Source organism: Balaenoptera ricei, chromosome 8 (genome assembly GCF_028023285.1).
Source record: "Balaenoptera ricei isolate mBalRic1 chromosome 8, mBalRic1.hap2, whole genome shotgun sequence".
NCBI lineage: Eukaryota > Metazoa > Chordata > Mammalia > Artiodactyla > Balaenopteridae > Balaenoptera > Balaenoptera ricei.
In genome coordinates this window covers 8564048-8586162 of record NC_082646.1, presented here as the reverse complement: position 1 = coordinate 8586162, position 22115 = coordinate 8564048, and the positions used below count along the sequence as shown (strand labels likewise).

At 37.1% G+C, this 22115-nt stretch overlaps 1 protein-coding gene across 7 annotated transcripts in view; it reads left to right on the top strand.

The window, feature by feature from the left end:
- The window catches only part of CCDC15 (coiled-coil domain containing 15), a 54245-nt gene that overhangs the window by 8863 nt on the left and 23267 nt on the right, over nucleotides 1-22115 (top strand). For 3 of the 7 annotated variants that reach the window (XM_059929251.1, XM_059929250.1, XM_059929256.1), the window contains exons 5-14: nucleotides 3721-3834; nucleotides 8113-8235; nucleotides 8493-9206; nucleotides 9787-9909; nucleotides 10149-10271; nucleotides 12477-12551; nucleotides 12860-12982; nucleotides 13462-13584; nucleotides 19613-19705; nucleotides 21252-21355. In XM_059929251.1, the coding sequence (XP_059785234.1) occupies nucleotides 3721-3834; nucleotides 8113-8235; nucleotides 8493-9206; nucleotides 9787-9909; nucleotides 10149-10271; nucleotides 12477-12551; nucleotides 12860-12982; nucleotides 13462-13584; nucleotides 19613-19705; nucleotides 21252-21355 (1715 nt within the window). Of the gene's footprint in view, nucleotides 1-3319; nucleotides 3384-3720; nucleotides 3835-8112; nucleotides 8236-8492; nucleotides 9207-9786; nucleotides 9910-10148; nucleotides 10272-12476; nucleotides 12552-12859; nucleotides 12983-13461; nucleotides 13585-19612; nucleotides 19706-21251; nucleotides 21356-22115 lie in introns of those variants that run through there. The other 4 variants (XM_059929257.1, XM_059929253.1, XM_059929255.1 and 1 more) reach the window with 4 other exon arrangements.

Below are 22115 nucleotides of genomic sequence, written 5' to 3'. Positions count from 1 at the left end.
AAGAAGTTCTTAGACAATGAGACAGAGTTAAGCACTAACTCCTTTGGGACAGTTTCGGGCAAACGGAGAGTTGGTCATCCTGTCTCTACATGTGTTCTCTCTTCTTTACTTATTTTTCTACTACTAACTGGTATTTTCATCATCACAGCTCCAAAACTTTGGCATACCTGAGGCTCCTTTAGCCTCTTCTCTCCATCTTAGGATCTTTTAGGTCCAGCTCCTGTCTCTGACTTTTTCTCTGAACACTTCCTTGTTCATTATGTAAGGTAAGGAATCTTTATTGGCCCATCCTGCCTTTTTGCATTAGGTCTAGGTTACTGGCCAACCTCTAGTTTGGTATGCCTACTTAAAGGTAAATTGATGCACTACATTGGGGTTCATAGTCTATGCTAAGGGCCTCATGTGAATTTTTAGGTGTATGGTATTTTTGTGGCTGTAGGAAAGTCTAACACACTGAAAACTCAATATGTTATCTTTTGCAAATAAACTATATTGTACTTGGATAGAATTCAACTTTGGGTAGATTTTTATGTCATTAACATACATTTAAATACATTGGTATTAGGCCTCCATGGCAGTGCAATAGGTGAAATTCTATAAATGTTAGATCTCATCTATAGTCTTTTCCCATGACCTACATGTTATTACTACATTGTTTCATTTATATAGTTCCATATAAATTCCTAATTGTCTGAATAAATTAAAAAGAACTGGGGCTTCCCTGGTGGCGCAGTGGTTGAGAATCTGCCTGCCAATGCAGAGGATACGGGTTTGAGCCCTCGTCTGGGAAGATCCCACATGCCGCGAAGCAACTGGGCCCGTGAGCCACAATTACTGAGCCTGCGCGTCTGGAGCCTGTGCTCCGCAGCAAGAGAGGCCGCGATAGTGAGAGGCCCGCGCACCGCGATGAAGAATGGCCCCCACTTGCCGCAACTAGAGAAAGCCCTCACACAGAAACGAAGACCCAACACAGCCATAAAAATAAATAAATAAATAAACCCAAAGTTAAAAAAAAAAAGAACTGAAGAAAATATGAACAATGAGTGGGGAACAATGTCACAGTAGATATCTATATTTGTCAAATTTCATCCTACATATTTGTTTGAAGTTTTACATTTTAATATATGATCAGTGTTTGCTTTAGATTTTAAGATTTAAGTGTCAAAATTTGTTTATTTAAATCTCAAAATTTGTTTATATAGTACATTTTATTGGTCAGAACTACCTTTGCTTATTGATAGCTGGGTTTTCTATGTAATTATATAATAATTTATTTCCACCAGGGAATTTTTAAGTCTTGGTTAGCGATTCAGTGCCAGTCTTTGTTGATAACAACAGCTACAAAGGAATGAAAATTGTGTCTAAGCTTCTAGGACAGAAAAGACTTTTGGGGGAGTTCCCTGGCAGTCCAGTGGTTAGGACTTGGTGCTTTCACTGCTGTGGCCCTGGGTTCAATCCCTGGTCGGGGAACTATCCCACAAGCCGCGTGGCGCGGCCCCCCAAAAAGAAAAAGAACAGACAAGACTTTTGGTCAAATTTTATGTTTTGAGTAGTTACAAACACAACACATATATGTGTTTAAACTCACATATGTAAATATATATGTATATATATACACATACAAATGCATATATATACACACACATACTCACCAATATATGTAGTGATCACCATTATCTTACAATAAGAGGAACGTACTTCTCTGCCTGTTCATTTTACATAATTTGATTTTTACCATCCCCTTGTCTTCTGTGTTTTGTTTAGTGCTTATTAACATTAACTTTGGTCTTTGTATTAGTTTCCTGTGGCTGCTGTAACGAATTACCCCAAACTCAGTGGCTTAAAATGACAGAAACTTATTCTCTCACAGTTGTGGAGGCCAGAAGTCCAAAATCAGTTTCACTAAGTCAAAATCCAGGTGTCCGCAGATTCTAGGGAGAATTTGTTCCTTGACTCTTGAAGCTTTTGGTGTCTGCTGGCATTCCTTTGCTTGTGACCACATCAGACCCATCTCTGCCTCCATCTTCACATCACTTCTTCCGTATGTCTGATCTTCCTCTACCTCTCTTATAAAAACACTTGTGATGGCATTTAGTGCCTGTCTGGATAATCCAGGATTATCTCCTCATCTCAAGATCCTTAATCACACGTGCAAAGGCCCTTTCTCCTTATAAAGTAACATTTCAGGGATTAAGCCCTGATATCTTTGGGTGGCCATTATTCAGCCTACTACAGTCCTCATAGCAGGTTATTGAAAGGATCTTTTGGTTGATTTGATGAAGGGTTTTGGTAAAGACAGAAAAACTGAATGTAATGTTTAGTCCAACTGCTGGACCAGTCGAAATATCCTGCTTAAGGGACTAAAATCAATCTGCGACTAATAGAGGTTTGGACTTGATGGAAAATGAAGATTATGTACTCTTATTTTAAATCTGTTACAGCAAGTATTTTGCATCCTTGGTCACTTTGTGCCGGGCAATAATGTCTACCACACTTGGCAAGGAGTAAAAGTAAGCATGTTCATGGCTCTGTATTTTTTCATAACTTCAACTGCAGATATACTATCTCTTTTTGCGTTGTGATTAACTCTATCTTGACCCCTTTAGCCCTCTGCACTAACCAAATTTGGAAGTCCTCCTCTTAGTAGAATAAAGAGTAATGTTTCAAGCTGATTTCTCTGGCTAGAGGTATAGACCTTCTAGAAACGAGGACAAAACAGAGGTGATAATGCTGTAAGGAAACCGGGCTGTTAGCAAGAGAGTGTTTTTATCTCTACGTCACTATTAGTAAATATCATAAAGTATTTGTTATTTATATCTGTAAATCATAGTCATTATTTCCCTTTAAGGGAGAAATGATGTCATTAAGCTTTCACTGGATGGGTTAGAACTGGTCCTGGCTTCGCCATAATTTCACTGAGTAGTATAGGGAATGTGCTTTTCTGTATTTTCCTTAAAGGAACATTCTGTGCAGATATGTGAAATGTAAATTAGACTGTGTGCTTCTCTGAAAAAGAAATCAAAATAGATACTTACTGAAATTGGTAGGTAGAGATAAGTAATGAACACAAAATTAACATATTTAATATTAATATTTATTATCAATTGTTACCTAGAGTACCTGAGACAAATTGGTTCTGTTGACAGGTTTGAATTTATACTCTAAATTAACTTAGGAAGGCTTCCTGGAAGAAGAGACATTTGAGAAAAGACTAAATAACTATAGTTTTCAAATGTTATGGGTGAAGAAGAGACTCATGTAAATAGGAAAAAAGGATTTTAGGGGGACTAGGAATAGAGTCTTCTTACAAGGAGTGATAAAAGTGATCAGGCATGCAAGGACCAGTTGAAGAAATAACTCTTTATTAAGAAGATGGATAGAAGGTAAGGAATGTATCTGCTCAATAATTTCCAAATTCAGACTTTTAGGTTCTAATATTTTTGTGTACGTACTTAATATAAAGCATACGTTATTAAAAAATGATTTGAGTAACAGCACTTAAATCAAGTCATGAAATACAGTCTCTTAAGATAATGAAAATAATGTTGTAAATACACTTATCAGCAGATCAGAAAATCTCCTTTCCAAGTAATCCTCTTGTCTTAGGTCTGGCATTTTTTTTAATAATAGGGGCCTGTTTTCCTGTTGGAACACTTAGTGAATTTGGTATTAAGACTTTAGCCTGTTTTTGTTTTCTTTTTTTTCCCCTTTCTTTGGCAGCTTAGTCAAACCATGAAAGAAGCACGTCAACGGCTGGCATCATTTAAGACTGTGAATAAAAAAAATGCATCGGTGTTTCCAGATGATCGAAAGAAAAACTTTCCCACCCAAGAGGTAAATTAAATTCTAATGAGCTGGTTCGAAAAATACAGATAAAAAATAAGATAAAGATTAATTTACATCTCTACATTATTTAGACCTGAAAAATAATTGGAAATAACCTTAATTATCCAATAGTAGGGAGCAGTTTAAAAGTTATGATATATTCGTTTATAGCTATTATCAAAAATATCATGCTTTCAAAGGATATCTGAAGACTAGGGAAAGTGTCTGTGATATAAAGTTAAGTGGAAAAAGTAGGATATAAAATTAGATACAATATAAGTTCAATTAAAAAAATTCATTCCATAAATATTTATGGAATGTCTACCATTGCCAGGCATTGTTCTAGAAGCAGGACTTAACAGTGGTGAAAAGGTAGACAAGGAGCTCCTGTGTTAGTAGGGAAGCATATAATAAATAAGCAAATAAATACAAAATTTTATTTCAAATGATAAGTGCTATGAAAAAAATAAAGCAAAATATCGAGATGGGGAGAGAATGCTATGAGCACAGACAAAGGCCTGGAAAGAAATGGACCAAGAGGTTAATACTGATTATTTCTGGATAGTGTTATTATAGGTGATTTTTATTTTTTTCTCTTGCTTTTCTTTACTGTAGAAATTTTCCATAATGTATATATTTTATTTTTTAATCAGGAAAAAGTCAATACCATTATTTTTTAAAAAGAAAGAAATTCTTTTGATTCAAAATATAGAATAAGTTTAGAGTGAATAATTGGAACCTAAATATGGAGTTAGACTTAAAAGAATATTTAAAGCTATGCTTGTAAAATTACATTGTTTTGGTGCCTCCTTATTTCCATGTTCACAAATTTGGATGTTAAACCCATGTATTTTCCTGTGTTTACTTAATTTTAGCATTAATTTCAAGTTTTGATAGGCAGCATCAGTAAAATGGATCATTAATTAGTCTTTTTTTACTCTTTTTTTTTGGTACCATTATGAACTCTGTCTCTTGCTTAGTTCTTTCTCAGTTTTGCTTCCTAATTGGTATTTTTTTACATTTTCCTAGGTTACATATATGTTTATATTTTATTTTGGTATTTTTTCCTTAAGTATCTCTGTGCAACCATCAAAGACATTTGTCTCTTATATGTTTGCAGTTGGTAGAATACTAAGCTCTAATACCTTCCTCTTCAGCGATAATTAAGAAATTTATAGTTAAATATAAAAAACAAGTGGGCATGGGTGTGCCTACATATGGCATTCCATCTTAGATGCATTAAGTATGGTTAACTTTTTCTAGGATTGCCTTGTTGTGACTTAAGACTGTTTTGAAACTAAATTCTTGACTTAGTTTCTTGACAATTTTCATACCTCTACCACGGATTTGGCAGTACTATAGTTTGGTCCATAAGACTGACTTCCCGGTACTGCTCAAAGGAGATGATTGGACACATTTTATTTAAACCAGAAAAAAAAAAAAGGGTTATCAGAGCCTAGAGACTGATACTTCACATTGTGTGGAGCATGTTCAAATCTTTCAACTGATGTTTTTCCCAGAAAGAGTACTGTTCCTAGGCCTGACTGAAATAATTCTCCAGTAGAAGGGAGGAGGATTAAGTCTGAGATAACATCCTTGTGTAAACCAGTTTGATACGTCAAAGGTGCCATTTAAGTGTAATTCATTATGATGTTGATGGTGAATTCAGGCTAGCTGCTTGCTTCCAAAGAATGCATGTGTGTTTTTCAGGTAAAACATCACAAACAAATCTACTCCATATAATTGAGAATGATCTAAGAAATTAGTGAAATTTTTCTTATCAAGTATGTAGTCTTCCCCTCAAATCTGAGCAGTTTTCTACCCATTCAGTTGTGTGAAGGAGGAAGCTGCCAGTCAGAAAGGAGAACAATCTATAACCCAGCTGAACTCTGGTTTCGTTTTCTTGTTACACTTATTTTGACTGACATTAGAATCTCTCTGGTTGTTATTGTTGTTCCAGATTTAGAGATAAACATAGAAGAGATATATTTGCCTTGCCCACTGTTAGATCACCAAGACAAAATTATAAGCCTTCTGAAATTGTTACTGGCTAGGATAGGGGCAAATTATCATTTATAAAGTTAAAATATTCTCCTACCAAGATCAGCTCCGTGCTTTGTGACCACCTAGAGGGGTGGGATAGGGAGGGAGGGAGGGAGACACTAGAGGGAGTGGATACGGGGATATATGTATATGTATAGCTGATTCACTTTGTTATACAGCAGAAACTAACACAACAATGTAAAGCAATTATACTCCAATAAAGATGTTAAAAAAAAAAAATTCTCCTACCAGGAATTTCACTTCCATGTGTTTGATATGTAAGTGACTTGTTTGTATACTTGAAATAGAACTCACTATTCTGTATTAGACTACCATAACCTGCTAGGATTGCTCCAGATCTTTCACAAAAACTCAGCTTAGTGTCATGAGCATATTGCTTTCTCTAGACCATTTATATTTGTATTAATTTTTCTTTTTTTTCAGAAAGCACTTCGTAGGAAACCATCATTCACTAGGATAAATGTAGGGATAAGAGGAGAAATGCCCTTTGAGGTCCATCAAGGTCTTTTAACTCTTGTAGATTACCAGAAATTTATGGAAGATCAGGTAGGGAAATGTAAAGAGTAGAGGAAAAAAGATGCCTTGTTAGAGCTATCCACAGCTAATTAAGGATGGGTTTAAGTATTAAGATTATAATGCCCAATAGTTGTTTTTTTCTAACAGTTTTATTAAGCTATAATTCACATACCACACAATTCACCCACTGAAAGTGTACAGTTCAGAGGTTTTTGGTATATTCACAGGGTTGTGCAACTGTCACCACCATCTAATTTAGAAGATTTTCTTCACCCCTGAAAGAAACCCTGTACCTGTTAACTGTCACTCCCCAGTCCCTCCCTGTCCCTACCCCCAGTACTAAGCAACCACTAAACTACTTTCTGTCTCTGTAGATTTGCTTATTCTGGGCATTTCATATAAATGGAATAATATAATATGGGGTCTTTTGTGACTGGCTTCTTTCACTTTGCATAATGTATTCAAAGTTCATCCACATTGTAGCATGTATAAGTACATCAGTATGTCACACTTGGTATATCTGTTCATCAGTTGATAGACATTTGTGTTGTTTCCATTTCTTAGCTTTTATGAATAATTGTGCTATAAGCAGTTTTTACATGTTTTTGTATGGACATTCATTTCTCTGGTTGTGGAATTTCTGGGTCATGTTAACTCTATGTTTAATATTTTGAGGAACTGCCAAGGTGTGTTTTTTTTTAATTAAAAAAAAATTAATTAATTAATTTTAAAATTTATTTTTGGCTGTGTTGGATCTTCATCGCTGTGCGTGGGCTTTTCTCTAGTTGCGGCGAGCGGGGGCTACTCTTTGATGCGGTGTGCAGACTTCTCATTGCGGTGGCTTCTCTTGTTGCGGAGCACGGGCTCTAGGCATGCGGGCTTCAGTAGTTGTGACTCGCGGGCTCTAGAGCACAGGCTCAGTAGTTGTGGTGCACGGGCTTAGTTGCTCCACGGCATGTGGGATCTTCCCAGACCAGGGATTGAACCTCTGTCCCCTGCATTGGCAGGCAGATTCTTATCCACTGCGCCACCAGGGAAGCCCCTGCCAAGGTGTTTTCCATCAGCAATGTATGAGGGTTCCAATTTCTCCACATCGTCTTCAAAACTTGTTATTGCCCATCTTTTTTATAGCCACCTTAGTGGGTGTGAAGTGGTATCTCTCCATACTTTTGATTTGTATTTTCCTGATGACTAATCATCTTGAGTATCTTTTCATGTGCTTATTGCCCATTTATATATCTCTCGTGGAGAAAATCTGTATTCAAATGTAGTGCCATTTTTAAATTGAGTTGTCTTTTTATTATCAAGTTATAAGAATTCTTTATACTGAATAAAAGTCCCTTATCAGATACTTGATTGCAAGTATTTTCTCCCATTCTCTGGGTTGTCATTTCACTTTCTTAATGCTATCATTTGCAGCACAAAAGTTTTAGTTTTGGTATAGTCTAATTTATCTATTTTTCTTTTGCTGCTTGTGCCTTTGGTGCAGTATCTATTAAGCCATTGCTTAATCCTATGTCTTCTTCTAAGAATTTTATAATTTTGTCTCTCATATTTAGGTCTATAATCCATTTTGAGTTAGTTTTTATATATGGTGTGAGGAAGAGTTCTAACTTAATTCTTTTGCATGCATTCTTGTTTCTACCTGTAACAGATACATTTGGTTGTTTTTTTTTTCTTTTCCATTTTTGTTTGTGTGTTCTTTAGGAACCTGACACTGAGCAATCTTCATCTATTATGATAGATAAGAAAGGGAAAAAGAATTTGTCTTGGGGGGACCAGCAGGATCTTCTTTTTGAAGACAAGGATATACCTTTCAGCACAGTTCAGGTAAAGCAGAGTGAAAAGAGATAGTGTAATAGAAATTAAAGTAATTATGATTTGGACTAGAGATGCCAGTATTCTTGTACTGGTTTGGGACTGTAGATTTAGGTTCTATTGAGTTGAGCAAAGACCGTAATTTTGCATTTTATTTTAGTAATTTGTTTGACTACCGTATCCTTTTAAGATTATTTTAGGAATCTTGCAGAAAACCCAGTGTTGCTGATGCTTGGCATTCTATATTTGATGTTTATGTTCACTTTTAGAAAGTACAATTCAAAAATCCATTATTTGCTGTGATGGAAGAGGAAGAGGTAAAGCAGTTACATCAGGATGTTCTGCCAGAAGCCCAGGATTATCTTCCGGAAGCCCAAGGTGACCTGCTGCAAACCCAGGGTGATGTGACAGGTGTCTGCAGTGTTGAGCTGGAAGCCCAGAGCGTTGAGCTGAGGCTCGGTGCCCAGGATATCGAGCTGGAAGGCCGAGCTGTTGAGCCCAAAGCCCAGGCTGTTAAGACCAAAACTCAGAGTGTTACGCTGAAAGATCAGAGTGTTGAACTAGAAGATGGGAATATTGTTTTGGAAGGCCAAGCTGTTGAGCCCAAAGCCCAGGCTGTTAAGACCAAAACTCAGAGTGTTACGCTGAAAGATCAGAGTGTTGAACTAGAAGATGGGAATATTGTTTTGGAAGGCCAAGCTGTTGAGCCCAAAGCCCAGGCTGTTAAGACCAAAACTCAGAGTGTTACGCTGAAAGATCAGAATGTTGAACTAGAAGATGGGAATATTGTTTTGGAAGTCCAAGATTTTCTACTCCAAAACCAGGCTTTTCTACCCACAGACCAGCATATTCTTCCCAAAGATCAGAATGTTCTACCCAAATGTCAGGACCAGGATTTTCTACCCACAGACCAGCATGTTCTTCCCAAAGACCAGAATGTTCAACCCAAATGCCAGGACCAGGATTTTCTACCCAGAGATCAGGTAAAATAGAGTGGAAAGGAGATATAACAAAAAGAAATAAGCTCTTTAAGGCTTGTAGTGGGATTTGCAAGGACTATATTGCAGCTGATTTGGAGAGCCATAGTTGGAACAAAATAGTTTACTGATTGATTTATCAAATAAATGTCCAGGGTTCTTATTAAGTGTTAAAATATTATCAGCAGCATATTACTCCTGTCTGAACAATTTGCTTTTTAAAAAATTTTCTTCATTAGGGAAAGTATTTCTTGCAGCTGTCATTTGTTTTGAGAGCTGAAAGATGGGAAAAAAGAGTGGCCCACAAGTGTCCAACAGTATTTTTTACCCAGGTTCCAAGGTCAGCCCTCCACCAGGGATCAGTTAGACCAAGAGGAAGAAGAAAGGGATCAACAGGAAGTAAATTACTTAGGGTTGTGGCTGGGTTTATGGGGAATAGAGTATAATTTGTTAATTTATTCTATAAGATGTTCAATTATATTCTGACCTCAGTTAACTCCTGAATTCTCAGTGCAACCTAAAGTATTATTGATTAACCTGTCTTTCTTAACTGAACAATTGCTATTTTATATTTGTTCTTTTTTAGAAAGCAAATTTGAAGCCGCCAGCATCAATTTTGATAGGTAGGAGTGGGGGAGAGTTGTTTCCTCTGGATGTCCATCAGGATCTTCTACACAGGCATCAAGATCAGGCCTTCATCAACAGCAAGGTAGAGCAGAAGAAGGAGAGAGACCATCAGGAACTGCATTGTTTGGGTTTAGTTTGGAACTTTCCAAGATTGTTCTTAGCTAGATTTCAAAAAGTATGGTTTTCTGTTGTATTCCATAATGTTTCACATTATCTGGAGTTGAAAAAATTACCGTAAGGCTCCCAATAAAGCCTAGAATATTATTGCTATCACGTTACTCCCACTGAACAATTTACACTTTATGTTTTTTTCTCTTTTAGAAGGTATGCTTCAAGGAGTCATATTGTGATATGACAAATGAGAAAGGGAGAGAAGACTTTCCTCTGGCAGGTTATCAGTATCTGCCTCCTAAACTTCAGGACCAGGCCTTCATCAGAGATCAGGTAGAGCACAATCAGAAAGAGATAGATAAGAAATAAAGTAACTGGATTTTATACATTTTCAACAACTGGTAATGTCAAATATAGAATCAGGTCCTTGTTCAGTGAACTGTATCAGTCAAATCAGTTCTGTCATTCAGAAGGATGATAAATCACATTCATATTCTTATTGTGGAATCAGACTATTTTAATTTACTAAGATTATGCTATAACTTTTGCTGAAGCCCACTTTATTACCACAAGCATACTGCCCTTACGTGAATATTATAGGAAGAATTAGCAGATACTAAATTACTTAAAATTTGGGGGGGATGGTTTGTCAGACTATTCTGTACGTGTTTGGGGATTAAAAATTAAGATCTAGGGGCTTCCCTGGTGGCGCAGCGGTTGAGAGTCTGCCTGCCAGTGCAGGCGACACGGGTTCGAGCCCTGGTCTGGGAGGATCCCACATGCCACGGAGCAACTGGGCCCGTGAGCCACCATTGCTGAGCCTGCGCATCTGGAGCCTGTGCTCCACAGCAAGAGAGGCCGCGATAGTAAGAGGCCCGCGCACCGCAATGAAGAGTGGCCCCCGCTTGCCGCAACTAGAGAAAGCCCTTGCACAGAAACGAAGACCCAACACAGCAAAAATAAATAAATAAATAAAATTAAGAAGTGTTGTAAGAAAGGTTTAATTTAAAAAAAAAAAAAAAATGAAGATCTATAGAGTTGGGGTAAAAGTATAACATCCTCGTTCAAACCAAAATGTATCAGAATATCCTCATCTGCTACCATTTCCCTGGAGTTCTCACTGAAGCCTAGAGTATTAAGATTAGCCTGTTGCCCTGGTTAGACGACTTGTTTTCTGTTTTTGTTGTTTATTTTGAACATGTTTCTGAAACAACTGTCATCTTTTATGAGAGAAGAGAGAGTGAGAGATGAATTGACTCTTGGGTGTCATCAGTATGTTAAACCTAAAATGCAAGACCAAGCCTCCCCTAGAGAGCAGGTAGAGCAGAATACAGTGAGAGCACTGTCTACTTTCTAAAAGAGTAACAGATGAAATTACTTAAGATTTGGGCTGGAGCTTGCCAAGCTAGCTAGTATGTAGACTACATAGAATTAAAGCTTCTAGAGTTAGGCTAAGAGTATGATGTCTTCATTTATTTCAGAGTGTGCCAGATCTAAAGAGTCCAGGTGAGAAAGCATACCTCTGTCATTTGGGTTAAATAAGAGATAGGTTTTATATAACATTGATTGGTTATCCGTAAATTGTTCTTCTTGAACTCAAGTCCTTCAGCAAATTTGGCTTTTGACCTTTAGTCTTATACATACTGAAGGAATTCTGCTCTTGGCCATCTGAAGCAGTACACCAAAGCCAGACATCCAATTTGCAAACCAATTATGATGAAGGAAAAAACAAGCTGTTTGCCACTCAAAACTTCCTAGACTTCACCACTTCTAGTGTTTCTGCATGGAGTTATTGGGGACATCGAGTAGGAGTACTTTGGGAAATGACACAAGCTTTTTTCCTGGCTTTACCTGAGAAAATGCTAGCAACATTATAAAAATATTGCCTTGTTGCCTTATCTTCTTCCAAATGTGTTGTTGAATAAAGAGTTGCCCCATGCAAAAAATGAAAAAGAAAAAAAATGCCAGAATAATCTGGGATTTGCTTTAAAATACTCCAGGAAAGAAAGTGGGAGAAGAGATGGATGAAAAAACATGATGTTGCTGGGAGGGACAAATTGGGAGATTGGGATTGACATATACACACTACTATATATAAAATAGATAACTAATAAGGACCTACTGTATAGCACAGGGAACTCTACTCAATATTCTGTAATGGCCTATATGGGAAAAGAATCTAAAAAAGAGTGGATGTATGTATAACTGACTCACTTTGCTGTGCACCTGAAACTAATACAACATTGTAAAATCAACCATACTCCAATAAAAATTAAAAGAAAAAACAAAAACAAAAAACATGATGTTGCTAATTGTCGGTGCTGGGTGATAGGTATCTGGGATTTATTATACTAATTTTTTTCCCACTTTTATGTATGTTTGGAAATTTTATATTAAACACACACATGCACACCTCTAATTGTTATATTACCCTCCCCTAGTATCATTATTTCGGGGTTGTCACTGAAGTGTACAGTATTGTCACTAACCTATAATTTTTGCTTAGACAATTAGTTCTGTGTTTTGTTATTCCTTTAGAACAAGTGTATCAAACAGCCCTCATCTTTTGAGAAATGGGAGATTGAAAGAGGAGTTGCTTCTGGAGTGCCATCGGTATGTTTCACCTGGTATTCAAGACCTAGCCTCTCCCAGAGAATAAGTAAAGCAGAATATAGTGAGAAGTAAGTAACAGAGAGTATATTCCTTAGGTTTTGGTTCAAGATTGACAGGGCAAAGTAGTAACTGCTTCAGGGGTTTAGTGTTAAGGTCAATAACAATGGGCAAAGATATAATGTCCTCCTGTTCCGTGACCATTCTGCCCTGTTGAAACTACTTCTGGCCTCTTCACTGAAGCTTTTACTATTGCCCTGGCATGATGCTACCGCTTGGACAATTGATGTTCAATGTTTGTTTTCTTTTAGCACAGGAACTATGGGCAGGCCTCACATAATATGACAGATGAGAGATGGAGAATGGAGTTATTTCTGGAGCATCATGAATATGTTTTACATGAAATCCAGGATCCAGGCTCCACCAGAGAGCAGGTAGAGCAGAGTATAGTAAAGTGTAAGCAGCAGAAAGTCAGTTAGTTAGAGTCTGATATAGACTTGCCAGAGCTATGCTACCAACAACAATGATGATGATGATAGTGTTATCTCTTATTAATATTATCAATAATGTTATTAATATTATTAAGACTAACAGCTTAAATTCATTAAGCATTTACCATAGCCAAAATGGTTCTAAAACTTTGTATCCATTGTCTCATTTAACTCTCACAATTACCCTGGGAGATGGATACTATTCTTATCCTTGTTTTATGGATAGAGAAACTTATTGCTTTGCAGATACAGTTAAGATCCATAGTAGTGGAAGGAAGTGTAATGTCTACTTTTATGCCGTAATGTATTAGACTATTCTGACCTATTTAGATTACAGCAGGGGTATCGCTGCAGCCTAAAGTATTTTTACTACCATTACGTCACTGCTCACACAATTTGGTGAATGCATTTGTATCTTTTAGAGCTTACGCTCCATACAGCAACCGTCTGTTGGAACAGCTGAAAGACAGCGAGCAGGTTTGCTTCCGGCCGGCCATCAACATCTTCCACCCAAGCACCAGAGAGAGGCTTCCAGCAGCAGACAGGTAAAGCAGACTGTAGAGTATGAGCCCTGGAGTTTAGATAAGGTTATGGGTCCTACTGAGCTGGGAGCAGTAAGGCTGAGCAAAAAGCAGATCCTGAGTTTATTTCATAGTGTGTAAAATCTAAGATTACCCGCCGAAGCCTAGGGTATTGTCAGGAGCGCTTGTTGCCTATTGGAAAATTGTATTTTTTACATGTATGTTCTTTTATTAAAGGTGTATTTCTGGTGGCCGTTGTCTTCTATGGTGTGAGAGGGAAAGAAATAAGTGGTTTCTGAGGGGGAGGGGTCAGGAGGATCTTTCACCAACAGCCAGGACTAGATCTCCATTAGTAACCTGGTAGAGCATAAGGTAGGATCACCAAGAAATAAACTATTCAGAATTTGGGCTGGAGCTTGTTAGGGTTATATTGCCTAAGTTTTGGTGTATTGATTTAAGATCTATAGTTTTTCAAGAAAATGTCACAGTATGCTGGCCTACTAAGATTTTTCTATGACTTAACTGAAGTCTAGTTTATTCCCACTAGAATTTTACCATTGTCTGGATAATTTCTGACTTGTGGTTTCACGTTATTTTAAAGACAGAGCCTTCAGGCAACCAGCGTTGTTAGAATATATGAAAGAGATAAAGAGAAATTTCCTCTTGGCTGTTTTAAGAGAGCAGAAAGAAAAGGAGGCATAAAGGCAGAATTATGGATTTGGGCTGAGGCTTTTAGGACTAAACTGCAGATCCTCTGTTATTTTTGGTTTGGGTCTCTAAGATTGGTCTAAGGGAAGGCTGTCATGTTTTCTTCTGCATCGCCATTTATATATCCTGAACTATGCCAGGCCCTTTTCTACTTCAGCTGTTTTGCTTTTTTCCCCCCTCTGCTTGTATAGTCTTCTCTTTTTTCTTCACAAAGTTGGTCCCTTCTCATCCTTCACGTTTCAGCTTAAATGTCACCTTTTTAGAAAAGACTGCTCTGACCACCTTATCAAGATTAGGCCTCCCCTCTTCTGTTTTTCCTCTGTCCCTGCATTCTGTTTGTTTCCTTCTCCATAAACAAGACAGTTCGTAATTATTTACTTATTTACATGGCTTCCACTAGTCTATAAGCTTTATGAGGAGAGGCACCACACTTGTTTTGTTTACTGGAGTGTGGACAGCCTTTAACATGGTGCCTGGTACCTGCTAGTTTCTTGCTAAATTTGTTTAGAAAGAATTAGTCAATCAAACACTTACTGAGCACCTGTTTGATGTTAGCCATTGTTTAGGTTCTAAATATCAAAGATATAACTATGAACAAGACATAGCACTCAAATTTCAGACAGTCTAAAGAAGAGAGACTGACAAATAAGCGATAATTTTGAAGCAACGTACTTAGTGGTGGAGGATGCATAGGGCATTAGCTGAGCACAGAAGAGGGGTACCGAATGCTGACTGTTTAGTTGAGGGTGCAGCTTTGGTAGTCAGAACCTCTTCTTCTTGTCCTTCTGCCATACCAGCCCTGAAAATCCTCAACCCTGGATCAGTCCTTTCACATTTTAGGCTCCCAAATAATCCAGCCTTATTGGAAAAAAGCTCTTGAATAGTGTAGATTTATACACATTCATCCTTACGGTTTATAGTCACAGCTGGGTCCCCAGTGCTGCCTAGCTTTTTCCTTACTTGCCACTTGTCTGCTCCCTCACCTATGGCCCACACTGATAATTCTAACCCTTAAATACTCCTTAAAGTTCCTGCTGCACCCCCATACTCTCAGACTTTCGTTAAAAAAAAAAAATAGAAGCCATCATGCAATCACTCCCTTGACCATTTACTTTTTTGCCATTCTTACCTGTTCCTACTAATCTCAGAGGAAGAATTGTCTTTCTTTGGATCCATATTCTGGATTATCTTGCCGTCTTTTCTTCTGGGTCCAATTTTGAATATTATATTGTGAGACAGGTTTCTATTAAAATCCTCTGAATAATGTTGCATATTTTTTTTTGTTTGTTTTGGCAAGCAGTCAACCTGGTTAAATTCAGATTATACGTTCTTCCTCATCTTCTGTGAACAGTGGCTCCAATGTTAGTTCAGTTCTCAAAGCCTTCATTATACTTCTTTAAGTCCATACCATGCATGCACAGCTCAGGGGTGATTCTGGGATGTGTGCCAGTTCATACACAGAATTAAGGAATCCACTTTTCTAACTCATGCATCTTTTTTTTTTAAATTAATTTTTATTGGAGTATAGTTGATTTATAATGTTGTGTTAGTTTCTGCTGTACAGCAAAGTGAATCAGTTATACGTATACACATATCCACTCTTTTTATAGATTCTGTTCGCATATAGGTCATTACAGAGTATTGAGTGGAGTTCTGAACTCACTCCTCTTGAGGATACCCACCCCATATACTCTCCAGATACCAGGGGCCACATTTCCTGGAATTTTTAGTTACAATCAGTGAGAGAGAGAGGCTCAGAGTGGGCTTACTCCTTGGCCAGTGCTGGAAGTCCGGTTTTTCTTACTTTTTTGAAAGCAGAAAATTTCATTTTTATTATAGCGAAAGTAAATACAAATAAACAAAAAGAAAAAAACCCCAAAATTCCAGAGATAACCACCATTAGCCTTTTGCTATGTATTGTTTTCAGATTTCCTCTATAACAAATAAATAACTTTAAAAATAACAGCCTTATTGAAATATACAATCAGTTCTCTTTATTCATAGTAGTTATGTTCTATAAAGTTGCCGTAAACACTGAATTTTAGTGAATACTGAACCATTCATTGCTCAACTGTTTTGTGTGAATTTCTGTTTAAAGACACCTTTTTAATGTGTGTTGTTGATTCATTAACATTGTACTCAGGGCCAGTGTCACTATAGCTCGTGCCTGAACGAAGCTTATCTAATACATGTAAATATTTTCTCCATAAGGCACATCACAGCCTTCTTATGCTTAAGAACACTAGGTAGTGCTTCAGCACTGTGCTTGAGGGATGTTTTAAACAGCAAAATCAACAAAAAAAGCACAAAAATACAAAAACCTTTGCACCAAATGTACCTTGAAAGGGATACTTGTTTACAGCATGAAGGCCCAAACAAAGGTAGAGCATCACCGTGTTCGACCTCAGCTGGCAATGTGCACAACTGACGATTCAGATTTTTCATAGCTCTGTGCATGTCTGCAAGTGACCACAAAAGCAATGCGAGTATTAACTTTGTGATAAATACATTTTAGCGAATAGGCAAATTCACAAATAATATAGGAGTATTCAAATAATGAGGATTGACTACTTTATATACCATACAAGTAACCCATTTAAAGTGTACAGTTCAGTGTTTTTACTATATTCAAAGGGTTGTGCAAACTTTGCCACAATCGATTTTAGAATATTTTCATCACTCCCCAAAAGTCATATACCCATTAGCAGCCACTCGCTCCCTTTTTCCCCTCACCCCCATCCCCAGCCCTAAGCAACCACTAATCTACTTTCTGTCTCTATAGATTTGCCTGTTCTGGACATTTTATATAAATGAGATCGTGGAATGGCCTTTTGTCACTGACTTCTTTCACTTAGCGTAATGTTTTCAAAGTTCATTGACCTTGTAGCATGTAGTAGTACTTCATTCCTATTCATTGGATAATATTCTATTATATTCATATAGCACGTTTTATTTATCCATTCATCAGTTGATGGACATTTGGATTGTTTCCACTTCTTGACTGTCATGAATAATGCTGCTATGAACATTTGTTTATAAGTTTTTCTGTGATATGTGTTTCCATTTCCCTTGGGTATATACCTAGGAGGGGAATTGCTGAGACTTACGGTAATCATATGCTTAACCTTTGAGGAACTGCCAAACTGGTTTCCAAAGTGGCTGCACTATTTTTCATTCTCACTGGCAGTATTATGAGGGTTCCAATTTCTCTGCATCCTCACCAACATTTGTCATTGTCTGCCTTTTTAATTATAGTTCTCTTAATGGGTGTGAAGTCGTATCTCATTGTGGTTTTGGTTTACATTTACTTGATGATTAATGATGAGCATCTCTTCACGTGCTTATTGGCCATATGTATATCTTCTTTGGAAAATTATTAAATCCTCTGCGCAATTTGTAATTGGATTATTTGTCTTCTAATTATTGAGTTATGTGAGTTCTTAACATATTCTACATACAGGACCCTTATTCGTTTTGTGATTTGCAGATGTTTTCTCCTATTCTGTGGGTTGTCTTTTCACTTTCTTGGTGGTTTCCTTTCCTTTGCAGCACAGAAATTTTTAATTTTGAAGAAGTCCAGGTTACTTACTTTTTCGTGGCTTGTGCTTTTGGTGTCATTTCTAAGAAACCATTGCCTGATCCAAGGTCATGAAGATTTACTCCTGTGTGTTTCTCTAAGAATTTTATATCTCTTGCATTCTGCAAGGTCTTCAATCCCCTTTGCATTAATTTTCTTATATGGTGTTCAGTAGAGGTCCAACTTCATTCTTTTTTGCGCTTGGATATCCAGTTGACCCAACATCATTTGTTGAAAAGACTCTTTTTACCCATTGAATTCGCTTGTCACTCTTGTCAAAAATTAGTTGATTGTAAATTTAAGAGTTTATTTCTGAACTATCAGTTCTATTCCATTGATCTATAAGTCTATCCTTATGCTAGTACCACACTGTGTTGATCAGTGTAGCTTTGCAGTAAGTTTTGAAATTGGGGAGAGTGAGTTCTCCAACTTTGTTCTTCTGTTTCAAGGTCATCTCAGCTATTCCAGGTCCCTTGCATTTTCGTATGAATTTAAGGATAACCTTGTCAACTTCTACAAAGAAGTCAGCTGAAATTTTGATGTAGATTGCATTAAATCTGTTGATCAATTTGCCATCTTAACAATATTAAGCCTTCTGATTCATTTAGATCTTCTATTTCTTTCAACAATGTTTTGTTGGTTTCAGTGTATACAATTTACACTTCCTTTATTAAATTTATTCCTAAGTATTTTTTGATGGTATTTTATATGGATTTTCCCCTTAATTTCATTTTCAGATTGTTCATGGCAAGTACATAAAAATACAATAGATTTTTGCATACTGATCTTGTATCTTGCAACTTTGCTGAAAGATAAATAACTTTTAAGCTAAAAAGATAAAAGTAATTTTAAACTTTTATTTCTAAAAGTTAGAGATCATAATTTGAACCATATTATGTCCAAGTAAGTGTACTAAGTTACGTCAACAGGCTTTTCTAATAATTAGAGGGGAAATAAGCCCCAGTTTCTTCCCTGCCATGTCAGTTGATGGCTATAATATTTTCAAGCTTTTATTCTCTAAACTCACACCTTGCAAGAATATGTATAAATTGAAAATGATTATAGATTTGAGATGTTAAGGGATCTAGTTTTATATCCTGGATTCAGTCCCAAGCACACACTCATGATAGAGTGATTTCAAGTGATCAGTTTAGAAGTACTTTCATTCTGAACATTTTGATCTGTCATTAGTTCATCCTCTTTTTTTTTTTTTTGGCTGCATTGGGTCTTCGTTGCTGTGTGCTGGCTTTCTCTAGTTGTGGCAAGCGGGAGCTACTCTTCGTTGCGGTGTGCAGGCTTCTCATTGCGGAGGCTTCTCTTGTTGAGGAGCATGGGCTCTAGGCGTGGGCTTCAGTAGTTGTGGTGTGTGGGCTCAGTAGTTGTGGCTTGCGGGCTCTAGAGCACAGGCTCAGTAGTTGTGGCACACGGGCTTAGTTGCTCCATGGCATGTGGGATCTTCCCGGACCAGGTCTCGAACCCGTGTCCCCTGCATTGGCAGGCGGATTCTTAACCACTGCACCACCAGGGAAGTCCCCATCCATGTTTTTGACCTGGATATTTTCTTTTCTTTATTGTTTTTGTTTGATTAATTTCTTTCTTTTATTCTTTCTTAAAATTTTATTCTTTTATATTTGTTTTTTAAAATTTTTTTATCCAGTTGAGGTCAAGATTGCAGGAGAAAGGAATCAATAGATGAAATTATCAAAAGCATACATAGGGCTAACTTTTGGCAATTTTGTCTCTTTGTGTGACTGGACTTTCTAACAGGTTGGTGGTGAATATCAATCAGGACTGAACACTGAATTCCAAACTCCACTGGCACTTCAGTCAGGAGTAAGTCAAGAGGAAGACAAGAAAGAGGTATGTAGTGATAATGGCTTTTGGACATCAGTGTTTCTACTTTAATAGTATATGTGAGATTGGAAACAATTTGTTGTGTCCTAACACATTAAGAGCTAGTACTACAAATTCCATAGATAAAGGCACAGAAGTTACTTGACTCATTTTAATATGTTGAACTTCTCTTCTAAGCTTCTAGGATTTAGGGTACCTTGATGTGAAATCAGAGAGGTGATCCTAGTGAGTTTCTTCAGTTAGTGTATATTTGCCATAATAGCTAATTTTAGGAAGAGTTTTAATTTGTGACTTCCTTTTTTTCCTTTTCAATCTAAAGTTAGTTTAAATGAACAGTTTTTAACACTGGCCATGCACCAGAATCAGACATGGAGCTTTTTTCCAAATACAAATGCCAGGACCCAAAGCAGATATACTGAATCAGTATCTTAGGTAGGTTTGGGGCATCTTTGTTTTAAAAAAACACCACAGATGATTGTGATGTATCCTCAATATTGAGAACTGTTATTATAGTTTTAATAATTTTTACCAAAAAGACACAAGCTACTCTAAGGACAAAAACATGTCTGTGTGTATACTAGTGCTCTTTGAGTAGCTTGTGCCCTTAAAAAGAGAATATATAAATTTGGAAGTATGAACAGATCACACACAGGGTAGTAGCATTTGCTTTTTTTTTTTAATTATTATTTATTTATTTATTTTTGGCTGCGTTGTGTCTTTGTTGCTGCGCGCGGGCTTTCTCTAGCTGTGGCGAGCAGGGGCTACTCTTCCTTGCGGTGCACGGGCTTCTCCTTGCGGTGGCTTCTCTTGTTGTGGAGCATGGGCTCTAGGCACGTGGGCTTCAGTAGTTGTGGCACGTGGGCTTCAGCAGTTGTGGCATGTGGGCTCAGTAGTTGTGGCACATGGGCTTAGTTGCTCCGTGGCATGTGGGATCTTCCCGGACCAGGGCTCGAACCCATGTACCCTGCATTGGCAGGCAGATTCTTAACCACTGTGCCACCAGGGAAGCCCCAGCATTTGCTTTTATTATACTTGTTCCCTTTAAAAGTATGATGCTCTGATATTCCTCAATCTTCCCTCCTCCCCACCATATTAGGCTAGGCTTAGAGTGTGCTTTTGTAGTGTGGTTTTAATTTTGAAAAGTTAAAGTGACGTTGTTCTGTTATAAAATACCTCTTACATTCTTTCTTTGGCTCTGCTTCTGTGGTACTTACTACTTGGGAACACAGAGTAAATATAGTATGTATCTTATCATATTAAATATAATCATTTCCTCAAGTGCTATTGACAACTGACCATGCTAAGGGCAAACTAAATTAGTACTTCTTTTTCTGATTTGTCTGTTACATCTAATAGCTATGTGCTTGAAAATATAAATCTCTTACTATATGTGATATTATCCTGAGTCACCATAAATAGAAGGAAATTAAGGACTTAATTCCCTGTGACTTTTGTATCATATAGTTTTCTTGTCTATGGCACAAGGATATTTTCCTTTCTTGGAAAGTCCTATGAGAGGGGAATCTTAACAATTTTAACTTCTTTTCTTTAGCGTCAAAAGCAGTACCTGAGATATAGACGACTCTTCATGGATATTGAAAGAGAACAAGTGAAAGAACAGCAAAGGCAAAAAGAACAAAGGAAGAAAATTGAAAAGTAAGTTCTTTGATCCTCATTGTGAGCCTTAAATTACCAGTTAAGATGATTTTGGAAGCTAGGTTTTAGAAATAATCAAGCAGTGGTTTTACCTTCTTATCCATAGTGCAAACAACTATTTTTGATCTGGGTCGTAGTATTAAAAGATGGTTAAGAGCTATGTTTTTTTAATAGACTTTTTTTTGGGAATAGTTTTAGGTTCATAGCAAAATTAAGCAGAAAGTACAAAAAGTTCCCATTTACTCCCTGCCCCTACACATGGACTGATTCCTCCACTGTCAATATCCTGTACCACAGTGATACATTTGTTACAACTCATAAACCTACATTGACATATCATAATCTATATTTTACATTAGGCTTCACTCTCAGTGTTGTACATTATTATAGGTTTTGAAAAATGTATAATGACATGTATCTACTAATGTAGTATCATACAGAATAGTTTTATTGCCCTAAAAATGCTCTGTGCTCTGTGTATTCATCTCTCCCTTCCCCCAGCCTATGGCAACCACTGATCTTGTTACTGACTCCATTGTTTTGCTATTGGGTTGGCCAAAAGGTTCGTTTGGTTTTTCTGTAAGATGGCTCTAGTAGCACTTAGTTGTCTTTAACTTCATTCAAAACAAGTTTGTTAGATTGTATGTGACAGCTGTCATATCAGCGTGCATTTAAAAAAAGACTTATGAAAATCGGTGAATTTTTGTGTAGCCATTTTAATATTGAAGATGGAAGAAAAAACCCAACATTTTTGGCATAT